The sequence below is a fragment of the Emydura macquarii genome, unplaced genomic scaffold (genome assembly GCF_026122565.2).
Source record: "Emydura macquarii macquarii isolate MOO-44397 ecotype Brisbane River unplaced genomic scaffold, CSIRO-AGI_Emac_v2 contig_1032, whole genome shotgun sequence".
Lineage (NCBI taxonomy): Eukaryota > Metazoa > Chordata > Testudines > Chelidae > Emydura > Emydura macquarii.
Genome location: NW_027131169.1, coordinates 156,352 through 170,849, shown reverse-complemented (window position 1 = coordinate 170,849; position 14,498 = coordinate 156,352). Strand labels below are relative to the sequence as shown.

The 14,498-nt window shown below is 53.1% G+C and overlaps 1 protein-coding gene across 1 annotated transcript in view; it reads right to left on the bottom strand.

The window, feature by feature from the left end:
- Window positions 1–14,498, bottom strand: part of DCHS1 (dachsous cadherin-related 1) — an 87,724-nt gene that overhangs the window by 12,718 nt on the left and 60,508 nt on the right. Inside the window, exons 15-18 of the mRNA XM_067544905.1 lie at window positions 5,492–5,703; window positions 5,163–5,317; window positions 2,216–2,346; window positions 1,133–1,419 (exon numbers count right to left, since the gene is read on the bottom strand). Of these exons, the coding sequence (XP_067401006.1) occupies window positions 1,133–1,419; window positions 2,216–2,346; window positions 5,163–5,317; window positions 5,492–5,703 (785 nt within the window). The remainder of the gene's footprint in view (window positions 1–1,132; window positions 1,420–2,215; window positions 2,347–5,162; window positions 5,318–5,491; window positions 5,704–14,498) is intronic.

Sequence of the window (14,498 nt, the reverse complement as noted above, 5' to 3'; positions counted from 1 at the left end):
GTAACAGATGGGAATAACTGGCCAGGAGTAAATCCAGGCTGGAAATGAGAAGGTTTCTAACCATCAGAGGAGTGATGTTCTGGAGCTGCCTCTCAGTAAGAGCAGTGGATGCAGACAAGGCAACTAGCTTTAAATGGTCCTCGGTACGTTTGTGAGCAGGGTTATATAGGAAGGCTGCCTGTGATTGCCAGGGACTGGACCTGATGACTCAGGAGGTCCCTTCCCGTCCTATGTTCTTACAAGGCAGATTTTCCAGTCCTTGAACCCTCACCAGTTGGTCAACATCCTTCTTGAACTGTGCACACCAGAACTGGCCTCCGGATTCCAGCAGTGGGCTCAGCAGCAGTGCCCAGTGGAAGTAACAGAGCCTCTCTGCTCAGAGTCTCCTGTGCATGCACCCAAGGATCACGTTGGCCCTTGTGCCCAGCATCACAGTGAAACACATGCTGAGCTGCTCGTCCCCGTGACCCCAAGGTCCTGGTTTGCATGATACACGTTCTGTCAACATGGCCTGCATTCCTTGTCCCTAGATGCAGTGCCCCAGTCTTTCCCAGAGGGGCTCACTCATCTGCTCTGGGGTGGCAGTGAGAAATACTAGTGGGTTTATCAGAACAGATGGGCCTCATGCCTAATGGCCCAGGGGAATCTCTGTACCCTGAACTGGGTGGTTCCCAGCAGGGGCCCAGGGACATGCTGCTGCATAGCATCCATGTGAGCTGGGAGCTAGGAGAGAGCCCAGTGTTCATGTGGGGAGAGCCAGTGTAGTAGCACTGGGCCGTACCTAGTGGGGGATGCTGGTGCAGTGGTACTGGGCAGTACCTGGTGGGGAAACTGGGGGGCATGTCCCTGGGGCTGGGGGGCTAGGGCAGGGCACTGGGCGGTATCTGGTGAGGGAACTGGGGGGGGGGGCGTGTCCCTGAGGCTGGGGGGCTAGGGCAGGGCACTGGGCAGTCCCTGGTGGGGGCTCTGGGGTGCGTCTCTCTAGGGCAGAGCTCTGGGTGGTACCTGGTGGGGGCTCTGGGGTGTTTGACTCTAGGGCAGGGCACTGGGCATTCCCTGGGGGGTATCTGAGGGGCATGTCTCTAGGGCACATGTCTAGGGCACGTCTCTAGGGCACATGTCTAGACAGTACCTGGTAGAGGCCCTGGCTGAAGGTCGGCACGTTGTCGTTGACATCCTCCACGATGACGGTGAGGTTGGCCTCGGTCTCGTGCCGGGAGTCGGAGGAGCGGACGGTCAGGACGTAGTGGCTGCACCGCTCGTAGTCCAGTGGGCCTGTCAGGGCGATGCGGCCGCCATAGCGCAGGATGCTGAAGGTGCCTGCTGCGCTGCCGTCCAGCACTAGCGTGTAGGAGAGCGCTGGGCCGGAGTCGACGTCATTCCCTGTCACCTGGGTGATCTCAGTGCCCAGGAGGGTGTCTGCAGGGAGGCGGTGCTGTGTCAGCAACCTGCAGGCTAAGAGCTTTGAGTCCTGCCCCCCACTGAGGCATGGCTCTTTGTGGGAGGGATGGGAACCCAGCTCAGCAGAGCCAGAAGTGGTTGCCATGTTGCCTGGAGCCTGTGGGGAAAGGCAGGGACGCCTGGGGAAGGAGGGAACTTCAGCCAGGAGGAGCCAGCGCTGACATGGGATGAGGGGGCCACAGAAGGGGGCTCCGGAGAGGGGAGCTGGGGCTGGTGAGGGGGGCAGGCAGTGATGCAGCGTAGCCAGGGCTGGTCGGGGGCAGAGGGCTCCAGCTGGGGTGAGTGGGGACGGGGGAAAGAGACAGGGGGCTCCAGCTTCAGACCCCCCTGACCAGCCCCTCCCCAGCAAGAGGTTGCAGCGGCTTCCCAGGGCCCAGGCCAGAAGTCTGCAGGTAAGTGCCCCCCGTGCCTCCCTGGGGCTGCCTTGTCTGGCCCCACAGCCCTGGCCAGGGCTCCTCGCTGCAGGCGGGGAAGGTGCTCTGCGCTGCAGCAATGTGGGTAAGCTCTGAGGCTACAGAGACTTCTGGAGGACTCTAACCATGGAGCCCTTGCCTAGAGCACCAGCCCATGGCTGTAGGAGATTGGGGACCATGGCCTGGAATGGGACAAGGAGTTAAGGCTTTATGTAAATTAGTCTATTCATATTAATTGATATGCAAATCCCAGGATTGCACAGGTAGCAGAGCCCACACCCTGCTCGCCTCCATGCTGCTCCACCCCCACCCTGGCATCGGCAAGTGCTCTGCCCACTTACTCTCGGGCACCCGCACCTCCCAGGGCAGGGGGATGGTGGGGCTGTTATCATTGACATCCATCACCACCACAGTCAGCGTGGCCGAGCCGATCAGCGGCGGGGTCCCTTTGTCCACTGCCGTCACCACCAGCCTGGGGAGCAGAGACAAAGCTGCTGGTCAGCGTCGCACAAGAGCCTGTGAACCCACACGCACACTGGAAGCAGATGCACGGTGCCCCTGGTGTGGGCTGTGTGTGCACAGTGCCTGGCTGTAGTGCGTGTGTGCGTGCGTGTGTACAAGGAGACCAGAGTGCGGGCTGTGTTGGGGGGCTGTGTGCATGGTGCCTAGGCTGTGGGGGGTTTGTGCAGGGGGTGTGTGCATGGTGCAGGGCTCTGTGTGTGTGTGCACATGGCGCTCAGGGTGTGGGCTGTGTGGGGGTGTGCGCAAGGAGACCAGAGTGCGGGCTGTGTTGGGGGGCTGTGTGCATGGTGCCTAGGCTGTGGGGGGTTTGTGCAGGGGGGTGCTCATGGTGCAGGGCTGTGTTTGTGTGTGTGTGTGTGTGCACATGGCGCTCAAGGTGTGGGCTGTGTGGGGGTGTGCGCAAGGAGACTAGAGTGCGGGCTGTGTTGGGGGGCTGTGTGCATGGTGCCTAGGCTGTGGGGGGTTTGTGCAGGGGGTGTGTGCATGGTGCAGGGCTGTGTGTGTGTGTTTGTGTGTGTGTGTGTGTGTGCACATGGCGCTCAGGGTGTGGGCTGTGTGGGGGTGTGCGCAAGGAGACCAGAGTGCGGGCTGTGTTGGGGGGCTGTGTGGTGCCTAGGCTGTGGGGGGTTTGTGCAGGGGGTGTGTGCATGGTGCAGGGCTCTGTGTGTGTGTGTGCACATGGCGCTCAGGGTGTGGGCTGTGTGGGGGTGTGTGCAAGGAGACCAGAGTGCGGGCTGTGTTGGGGGGCTGTGTGCGTGGTGCCTAGGCTGTGGGGGGTTTGTGCAGGGGTGTGTGCATGGTGCAGGGCTCTGTGTGTGTGTGCACATGGCGCTCAGGGTGTGGGCTGTGTGGGGGTGTGTGCAAGGAGACCAGAGTGTGGGCTGTGTTGGGGGGCTGTGTGCATGGTGCCTAGGCTTGGGGGGTTTGTGCAGGGGTGTGTGCATGGTGCAGGGCTCTGTGTGTGTGTGCACATGGAGCTCAGGGTGTGGGCTGTGTGGGGGTGTGTGCAAGGAGACCAGAGTGCGGGCTGTGTTGGGGGGCTGTGTGCATGGTGCCTAGGCTGTGGGGGGGCAATGTGCAGGGGTGTGTGCATGGTGCAGGGCTCTCTGTGTGTGTGCACATGGCGTTCAGGGTGCGGGCTGTGTTGCGGGGCTGTGTGCTTGGTGCCCAGGGGGCGGGCTGTGGGGGTTGGGTGCGTGGTGCCCAGAGTGTATGGGCCAGGGGCTGCTGCATGATATTCAGAGTGTGGGCTGTGGGAAGGTGGGGGCATGGTTCTCAGATTTCATGGGCTGTGTTGGGGGTGAATGGTGGCCAGAGCATATGGGCTGGGGGGGGGGCAATAGTGTCCAGAGTATGCAGGTTGTGGGGAGGGGAGACATGGTGCCAAGAATGTGTGGGGGGCTGCCCAGTGTGCGTGGGCTATGGGATGGGGGGGTGCATAGTGTCCAGACCGAAGAGGCTGAGGGGACACATGGTGCCCAACATGTATGGGGTTTGTGGGTACACGGTGCCCAGCGTGTGTGGGGGCGGGTACACAGTGCCCAGCGTGTGTGTGTGGGTGGCACACAGTGCCCAGCGTGTGTGGGTGTGTGTGGGTGGGTGCATGGTGCCCAGCGTGTGTGGGGTGTGGGAGGATTGGGTTCGTGGTGCCCAGCATGTGTGGGTTGTGTGTACACAGTGCTCAGGGTGTGTGGGGGTGGGTACACAGTGCCCAGCGTGTGTGGGGTGTGTGGGGTGGCACACAGTGCCCAGTCAGCGTGTGTGTGGGTGTGTGGGGTGTGTGTGGGGTGGGTACACAGTGCCCAGCGTGTGTGTGGGGAGTGGCACACAGTGCCCAGCGTGTGTGGGGTGTGTGGGGGTGGGTACACAGGGTGTGTGGGTGTGGGTACACAGTGCCCAGGGTGTGTGGGGTGTGTGGGGGTGGGTACACAGTGCCCAGTGTGTGTGGGGTGTGTGGGGGTGGGTACACAGTGCCCAGCAAGTGTGTGGGTGTGTGGTGTGTGGGTACACAGTGCCCAGCAAGTGTGTGGGTGTGTGGCGTGTGGGTACACAGTGCTCAGCGTGTGTGTGGGTGGGTATAAAGTGCCCAGCGTGTGTGGGGTGTGTGGGGGTGGGTACATAGTGCCCAGCGTGTGTGGGGGTGGGTATACAGTGCCCAGCGTGTGTGGGGGTGGGTGGGGGTGGGTACACAGTGCTCAGCGTGTGTGTGGGTGTGGTGGGGCTGGGTACACAGTGCTCAGCGTGTGTGGGGGTGGGTATACAGTGCCCAGCGTGTGTGTGGGTGGGTACACAGTGCCCAGCGTGTGTGGGGTGTGTGGGGGTTGGTACACAGTGCCCAGCGTGTGTGGGGTGTGTGGGGGTTGGTACACAGTGCCCAGCGTGTGTGGGGTGTGTGGGGGTGGGTACACAGTGCTCAGCGTGTGTGAGGGTGGGAGGATTGGGCGCATGGCGGGGGGATCCCAGAGTGTTCAGTTTGGGCGGATGAAATTCGCCCCAGTGCCAGCCCCCCTACGTGGGACACGGCTGCAGAGTTTACGGCCAGAAGGCTCCGTCAGATCTTGTCTGAGCTCCTGCATGGCACCAGCTAGCAGGTCCCTGTTAGCTGGGCATTGTGCCCAAGGACTTGTGTTTGCCAGAGTTTTGCTAAAGCATCGTCCAGCCTGGGACTGACGCCGCCGAGAGAAGGAGAACCCACCACTGCCTTGGGAGCTGGTGCAGGGGCTCATCACCCTCCCTGGCACACACATTTGTCTGGCTCTCACCCACCGGGTCTGAGCCCAGATCTCCCTGTCCAGAATGGCTGCAGTAGTGATGGTCCCCAGCTGGGCGTCAATGTGGTACAGCCCGTTCATGGGCAGCGATTGGTTGATGGCGTAGGTCACCTGACCATTCAGCCCCTGATCCAGGTCCTCGGCCAGAACCTGCAAAACAACACACGGGTTTGGTGTGGGGTCAGACCCACAAGGCCATCCAGCCCCGAGCTCCCACTGCCCAGCATCCGCCCCTGCCCACCAACAGGCCATGCATTCGGGTGCCCAGAGCTCACAAGTGAGGCTCCCACTGCCCCATCCGGGGGCCTCCACCCCTGGTGCTACCTGTATGACGGGGGAGTCGTAGCTCTGCGACTCCCAGATAAAGGCCACGTAGTTCTGCAGCTGGAAGCGTGGCAGGTTGTCATTCACATCCTGCAGGTTGAGGTTCACGGCCATGAAGCTGAAGGAGGCTACAGTTTCTGCTTGAACCACGAGGCGCAGCCGTGGGCTTGACTCGAAGTCCAGGCTGCTGGAGTCCTGCACGGAGATGGCACCTGCAGAGGACGGGTGTGAGCCAAGGCATGGGGTCCCAGGGTCACCAAACAGACTGAGATGGTGCGCAGGCAAATGCATGGGCACACGCCTCCACACACACACGTCCCATGCACCCACATACCTCTCCATCTGTCTGTGGCACCTCTGTTACCCCAGCACCGTAGTACTGATCACTTCGCAACTGTTACTGCATTTCTCCTCACACCTGTGTGGCAGGGCAGAGCTGTTCTCCCCCTGGACAAACAGGAATGGAGGCCCAGGGACCAAAGCGCTGGCCCAGCTCACACAGGGAGTTTGTGGCAAACCCAGGAATTGTTACCATCTTCAGCCTAGATGTCAAGACCAAGGACATCACAAGCCAGCCAATGTCCTGCACAGCCTGTGCCTGTCATCTCGCTAAGGCAGCAATCACAGCTTTTCCCCTCAACAAGAAAGACACATGATCCTGATCTGGCTGTGAAGATTCAAGGACTCCACCTCATTTCAAGGTCTACCGAAGGAAGCAGCATTCCATCCACAGGACGAGAAGTGGAGGACCTGGTGAATTGTCACCATTCCATGCATTGATCCCAAAGAGCCTCCTTCTGCCCATCGCCCACACAGATTTCCTTGGTTTGCTGATACCCTGAGCCAGACGTGATGTGGGATTACATGCCTTCCCCCTTAGATTTCTGCCAGGGTTTGCCAGCCAGGCCCCCTCCCTGTGCGGCAGCTCCTGGAACTGGCGAGCTGGCTGTGGGGACAGGAGTAGCAAACAACTCAGAGCTGCAGGAGGACCGCTGAGGGTAAGGGAGAGCGTGCCTGTGGGAAGCAGGACTCAAGCTGTTGGAGGACTGGGGGAACCTTTAAATTGTGCCCCCCACTATCACCAGGTACCAGTCATCTCTGCCTGAACTAGATACAGAGAGAGGGGCAGAAATTTAAATGCCAAAGCAGAAAACAGACTGATTTCAGACAGGATGAAACATAAAATATGTCTCCAAGCCTATGGCCAAGAGAACTTTCCTGTAAGTCGCCATTGAAATTGACAAATCCCACCCCAAAGAACTATCTGGGTGGTAACTGCTTCAGCAATCCCGGGTGCCTACAACCTGCATCTGAGCCCAGAAGCAAGGGCTGCGAAGGATTATCATCCTACTGCACTGAAAGATCATGTGTAGTCAAGAAGGCTTCTCAAACAGCCTGGATGCACTCACCATAGAATCACAGGGGTGAGATGGGACCGCAAGTGTCAGCTAGTCTAAGCCCTGCCAAGATACAGCATTTGGTGTGTCTAAACCATCCAAGGCAGGGGGCTGTCCAGCTTGCTTTTGAAAACCTCCAGCAAGGAGCTGCCCCGACCTCCTGAGGTCATCAGTTCCCTTGTCCTGCTGTTCTTACAGTGAGGAATCAGAATCGTAGGACTGGAGGGACCTCGAGAGGTCATCTGGTCCAGTCTCCTGCACTCATGGCAGGACTAAGTATTATCTAGACCAGTGGTTCTCAACCTTGCCAGATTACTGTACCCCTTTCAGGAGTTTGTTTTGTCTTGCGTACCCCAAGTTTGACCTCATGTAAAAACTACTACTTGCTTACAAAATCAGACATAAAATACAAGTGTCACAGCACACTGCTCCTGAAAAATGGCTGACTTTCTCCTTTGTAAACATAATGATAAAATAAATCGATTGGAATACAAATATCGTCTTGCATTTGAGTGTGATACTTGAACCTGTTTTTCACTTGTGAGTCTTGTCCTTCTGGGAGGCAGTGAAGCAACAGCAACAATTAAGTTTTTATTCACACTGAGCCTATTCCTGTAACTGGTTGTAACACTGGGCAAATATTGTATCTAGATGAGTTGATGTACCCCTGGAAGACCTCTGCATACTCCCAGGGGTACATGTACCCCTGGTTGAGAACCACTGATTAGACCATCCCTGAGAGGTTTGATTAACCTGCTCTTAAAAATCTCCAGTGATGGATATTCCACAACCTCCCTATTCCAGTGCTTAACCACCCTGACAGTTAGGAAGTTTTTCTGCCCTTGCTGCAATTTAAGCCCATTGCTTTTTGTCCTATCCTCAGAGGTTAACAAGAACAATTTACCTCCCTTGTCACAAACTTTTATGTACTTGAAAACATGGGCGGTGCACGCACACCCCCTTTGGGGAGGCCAGTCACCTACCCATTGAACCGAGGCCCTGCTCCTTCCACGCTATCCCAAGGCCCCACCCCCACTCCGTCCCCTCTCCCCTGCTCGTCAGCTGGCCTGCTGGTGCAACCCGGAACCCAGACTGGCGCCCAGAGAAGCCCCAGCACCTGCCCGGAGCAGCACCAAGCTGCAGCTGATGCCCGGACAGCATTGAGCTCCAGCCAGCGCCTGGAGCAGTCCTGAGCCCAGGCCACCTAGAGGAGCTCTGAGTCCTCCCCCCACACACAGGTCGCATGCGGTGAAGAAGGGGAGTGGAGTGAAGGAGGGGAGAGGCGGGGCCACCACAGCCCAGGTGTCTGGCGATGGGTCAGTTTAGCCTCCCCTGGCTTATTATACCTGCTGCCCATGCTTGAAAACAGTTATCATGTCCCCCCTCAGTCTTCTCTTCTCCAGACTAAACAAACCCCATTTTTCCAATAGTTCTTCACAGGTCATGTTTTCTAGACCTGTAATAATTTTTGTTGCTCTTCTCTGGACTTTCTTCATATTTGTCCACATCTTTCCTGAACTGTGCTGCACAGAACTGGACACATTACTCCAGCTGCAGCCTTATTAGCATGGGGTAGAGTGGAAGAATTACTACTCGTGTCTTACTTACAACACTCCTGCTAATATATCCCAGAATTATATTTTTTGCAACAGTGTGACACTGTTTCCGAAATATTCCTTCCTAGGCAGTCATTTTCCATTTTGTACGTGTGCAACTGATGGTTCCTTCCTAAGTGGAGCACTTTGCATTTGTCCAGATGATTTTGAATTTTAATCTTATTCTTCAAAGCACTTGCAATCCCTCCCAGCTTGGTATCATCCACAAACTTTATGAGTGTACTCTCTATGCCATTCTCTAAATCACTGATTAAGATATTGAACAGAACCGGACCCAGAACTGTTCTGTTCTCTGCGGGATCCCACTTGATATGCCATTCCAGCTTGACTGTGAACCATTACTCTCTGTACTATCTATCCACTCTCTGGGAATGGTTAACTCTGTACTCTCTAACTACTCTGTGGGAATGGTTTTCCAACCAGTTATGCACCCACCTTATAGTAGCTCCATCTAGGTTGTAGCAATGTAATGCAAGACATTATCAACAGTCTTACTAAGGTCAAGGTATACCACATCTACCGCTTCCCCCTATCCACATGGATTGTTACTCTGTCAAAGAAAGCTATTAGGTTGATTTGACATGAATTGTTCTAGACAAATTCATGTTGGCTGTTACCTATCACCTTATTATCTTCTAGGTGTTTGCAAATTGTTTAGTTTTTTGCTCCATTAACTTTCAGGGTACTGAAGTTAAGCTGACTGGTCTGTAATTCCCTGGGTTGTCCTTATTCCCCTTGTTATAGATTGGCACTATATTTGCCCTTCTCCAGTCCTTTGGAATTTCTCCCGTCTTCCATGAGCTTTCGAAGATAATCGCTAATGGCTCAGATATCTCCTCAGTCAGCTCTCTGAGTATTCTAGGATGTATTTTATCAGGCCCTGGTGACTTGAAGACATCTAACTTGTCTAAGTAAATTTTTAACTTGTTCTTTCCCTTTTTTAGCCTCTGATCCTCCCTTATATTCACTGGCATTCACTAAGTTAGACATCCAATCGCTACTAACCTTTTTGGTGAAAACTGAAACAAAAAAGTCATTTAGCACTTCTGCCACTTCCGCATCTTTGTTATTGTTTCCCCCTCCTCATTGAGTAATGGGCCTACTCTGCCATTGGTCTTCCTCTTGCTTCTATTGTATTTGTAGAATGTTTTCTTGTTACCCTTTATGTCTCTAGGTAGTTGAATCTCGTTTTGTGGCTTGGCTTTTCTAATTTTGTCCCTACATACTTGTGTTGTTTGTTTATAGTCATCCTTTGTAATTTGACCTAGTTTCCACTTGGTTAAGCCAGGGTAGTCTCCTGCCATACCTCCTGTCTTTCCTATGCAGTGGGATAGTTTTTTCTTGTGCCCTTAATAATGCTGTTTTGAAAAACTGCCAACTCTCTTTCCTCTTAGACTTGCTTCCCATGGAATCGTACCTACCAGCTCCCTGAGTTTGCTAAAGTCTGCATTCTTGAAAGCCATTATCTTTATTGTGCTGTTTTCCCTCCTGCCATTCCTTAGAATCATGAACTCTATTGTTTCAAGATCACTTTCACCCAAGCTGCCTTCCACTGTCAAATTCTCAGCCAGTTACACCCCATTTGTTAGAATCAAATCTAGAACAGCCTCTCCCCTAGTAGCTTTCTCCATCTTCTGAAATAAAAAATTATCTCCAATATATTCCAAGAACTTGTTGGATAATTTGTGCCCTGCTGTGTTATTTTCCCAACAGTTGTCTGGGTAGTTGAAGTCTCCCATCACCACCAAGTCCTGTGCTTTGGATGATTTTGTTAGTTGTTTAATAAAAGCCCCATCCACCTCTTCTTCCTGGTTAAGTGGTCTGTAGTAGACCCCTACCATGACATCACCCAGAGACATTCAGCAAGTCTGTCTCCTATTTCCATCTCAACCTTAGTCAAAGTGAATACCCTTTTAATATAAGGCAACACCGCCTCCCTTTTTCCCTGCCTGTCCTTTCTGAGCAAACTGTACCCTTCTATACCAATATTTCAGGCTTTATTAACTAGCATATCAAGTTCTTCCTGCTTGTTCCTCATACTTCTTGCATTAGTATGTAGACACTGGATTTCAACATCCAACAGCCTGCCTACAATCCTGGAGCTCAGTACTCCTCAAGAAGTTCTGGACACCCCAAAGGAGTTTTGACTCAAAACTCATGAACCAGACCCTGCCCTTCATGGCTTTTGAAAGAGTCAGGAACAACTGATGCCAATCGTGGCTGTAATGGCTGATGACTTATTCTGAGAAGGAATTTTTCCTTCTTCCTTCAAACACTCTACAGAGTGACCAACACTGAAGTAACATGAAGTAACCTGGATACGTCAGTTATAACCATCACTCATGGTCAAATCTCTCATTCCTTAGCAAGCTCAAGAAAGAAGCTAGCCAAAGGACAACTCCAAACTTATCTAATTGAAGCTAATATATTAGACCCAGCACAATCTGGATTCAGGCCAGGATATGGAACTCAAAAATGCTTTAGTGTCACTGATGGATAATCTCCTGCTGTCAGTGGTTAGAGGGCAGATATCCACTCTCACCTTCCTGGAAATCTCTGCACATTTGACACTGTCAACTATGAAATAGTCTGAGAGGTGGCAAGAGTCCAGAGGAATGGATTAAAATGGTTTGAATCCTCCCTGGAGGGATCTTCCAATGAGTACTGATGGGAAACTGCACCTCCATCACCAGACCCCTCACCTGTGGAGTCCCACAAAGATCAGTTCTCTCTCCAGTCCTTTTCAACATCTACATGCAACTACTAGGTGAACCGGTCAGCCAACATGGACTCAAGCGTCAGCAATATGTAGAGTCCCACAGCTCTGCCCACCCTTCACCACATAAGACATGGAGGTTACTTATTGTAACTGGAAGTTCTTTGAGATGTTAAATTGCTACCTGTGTTCCACAGGTGGGTATATAGGCGTGCCATGTGCCCAAGTCTGGAAATTCTTACAAGCTTTGTCCATTGGCCTGCATGTATGCAGTAGGTGTCCTTGTGCTCCTGACTGAGGGTATAAGAGACAGTGTGGGCAGATGCCTCTCCAGTTCCTCTTTCTATCAATAATTCAACAGGATCCAAAGCAGAGGGCATGGAGGGTGGGTAGTGGAATACAGCTAGGGACCACACATTTCAAAGAACTTCCAGTTACAGTAAGTAACCTTCACTTCTTCAAGTGCTGGTCCCTATTCAACATGTGGGTGATTGACAAGCAGTGCTCAGACTGGGGGTGGGTGTGAGGAAGCAAGCGGCAAAGATGTTGGGGGTACTGCAGATCCCACTGCTGTATCCACAGTGGAGTTGTGAACTAACGCTTAGTGTGTAGCGAATATGTGGATGGAGCTCCAGCTGGCCTCTCTGCAAATGCCTTGCATTGGGATCTCCTGCAGGGATGCCACAGAGGAGGAATGTGCGTTAACCTGTAGCACTCTATGATGCATCCCGAAACCCACTTAGAGATCCTTTGAAAGGATACAGCTTGACCACACAATCTTTCTGCTCTGGTGATAAAAAGACTTGGTGGCTTTCTGATTGGTTTGGTTCTTTGCAGGTAGAATGCCAGGGTATGCTGGACATCGAGGGAGTGAAGTCTCTTTTCTTCAGTAGAAGCATGGGGTTTCGGAAAAAGAACAGGTAAGTGGAGACTCTGATTGGTGTGAAATTCAGCAACAACTCTGAGGAGAAATTTAGGATGTAGGTGAAGGAAAACCTTCTCTTTGTGAGACAGCATATACGGAGGGTCTGCTATGATGGCTTGCAGCTCGCTGATACTCCTGACCAAAGGGATAGCCACTAAAAATGCAATTTTCATGGTTAGGTTGGGCCTATGCAGACCAAGGGTTCAAAGGGTGGTTTAGTGAGTGTCAACAGGATGAGATTAAGGTCCTTTGAGGTGTAGGATGGGGGGAAGGTCCTGATTAGACCTTCATAAACCAAACCGTAATTGGGTGGGTGGAGAGAAGCAGGCACCAATCACTGCGAGGTGGCCCTGCAACGAACTAACAGAGAGAACTGAGACCATTAGAGACAGGAGATAACGTGAGATGATCAGAATACTTGCAGTGACTGGAAAACATTGACTGCCTGTGCCCCAGGCAGAGGGCAGAGAACCACCTGCTCCATTTGGCCAGGCAGCAGGTCCTAGCTGGCAGAGGGGACGAGACCTTGCTCCACGCTGTCTGTTTATTTAAATGATGGTGGTGATATTGCCTGACATCACCTGGCTGTGGAGTGAACGTATGAGCAGGAGGAATGCCTTGCATGTGAGGCGGACTGCTCTCAGTTCTTGTATGTTGATGTGCAGCCTGGCCTCCTGTGGGGGCCCGGTACCTTCAGCAGGGTGGCCTTTCAGGTGGGCACCCCACCCTAGAAGAGGAGCGCCCGTCCCACTGAGGATGGGAGTACTGAAGGGGACACTCTCACCTTTTCTGGATTCAACCACCAGGGGAAGGTGGCGATGACCCTGGTGGCAACAGTCACCTTGTCACTGATGTGGTCCTTGTCTGGTAAGTGGACCAAGCGGAGCCAGGCCTGTAGGGATTGTAGATGAAGCCTGGCAAATGGTGTCACATAAATGCACGTTTAGCGACAGGCACTAGCAGCGAAAGGCACATTTGCACGTAGTTCTTGGTCTGTGGGAAATAAATGCAATCAGGTGGTGCATTATCCAAAATCTGTCTGTGGGGAGGAAAGCTCTGCTGGAAAGAGAGTCCATTTTTGTGCCAATGAAGTTGATCATCTAGGCGGGTAATAAAATAGACTTTTCTCTGCTCATGCAAATGCCTAGTGTGCCAAGAAGCTGGATAAGCAGCTCTGTCACTGACATGAGCTCCTGACAGGAGCAGCCGACCAGGAGCCAGTCATCTGTACAGCTCTGTGTCATCTGTGTAGCCCGTAGTCATACTGTGTAGTCCTGATGTCTCATCTGGGCTGCCACCACAGAGAAAGACTTGGAACTAGAAATGTTCTGGGCCCACCATAAACTGCAGGAACCTCCTGTGGGAGGGTGAACGTCTATAAGGATGTACACATCCTTCACGTTGACAGCCATAAACCACATCTGCTCCTGAAGGGAGGGGATTATTGATGCCAATGTAATCCTCCTGAATGTCAACTTTGAAAGATGATGAGTTGCCAAAGGTCCAGAATGGGTCTCTACCCTTCTTCTCTTTTGGGGACTAGGAAATATGGAGAGTAGAAGCCTTCTCTTTGATACTGAGGTGGGATGCATATTATTGCCCCTTGGTGCAGGAGGGATTCTGCATCCTGTTGAAGAATCACCTTTTGAAAGTGATCCCTGAAGGGGGACTAGGAAAGGGTTTGTGAGGGGGGAGGACAGGAACTCTGTGGAGCATCCCTGTTGGATAATCTCCAAGACTCAACCTTCTTTTGTGTTCAGCTGCTAGTTGTGGGCAAAGAGTGTGAGAAGGCCCCAAATATGATGGGGGAAGAGGCCAATGGCATCAGTGGTGGTGGGTGGGTCTCGACCTGTATGTCAGAAGTGGCTGTAGCCGGTGGCTGGGAATGGGTAGGGGCCTGGTGGTAGAGGGGGCTGAAAAGCAAGGCCTCTGAACTCTCTGGCATTTCCATGGAGGCTCGGCTGGACAGTGGTATAGAACGCATGAGGAGATGGCCTTGATTTATCGGTTTGTATCTGGTGTTTCCTTCAGAGGCCTGGAAGGTAGGTCTCCAGGGAGCAACGGGTCAATTTCAAGTCCTTTAACGAGTGTAGGAACTCATCTGTCGTCTCACTGAAAGATTCGACTGGTCAAAGGGAACATCCTGAATGGTGCCCTGGGAAATTCTGACAGTTGTAACCAAGGATCCCTTCTCAAGACTGAACCAGTGACCAGACTTCTGGATGCCGTATTTGCTGCCCCCAATGCAGCCTGAAGGGCTGGTTTTGCCATTAACTTGCCCTCCTCTATGAAGGATTGAAATTGGCTCAGTCCTCAGGGGGAATTTGTTCTTAAAGTTCGCTAGCCTGGAATA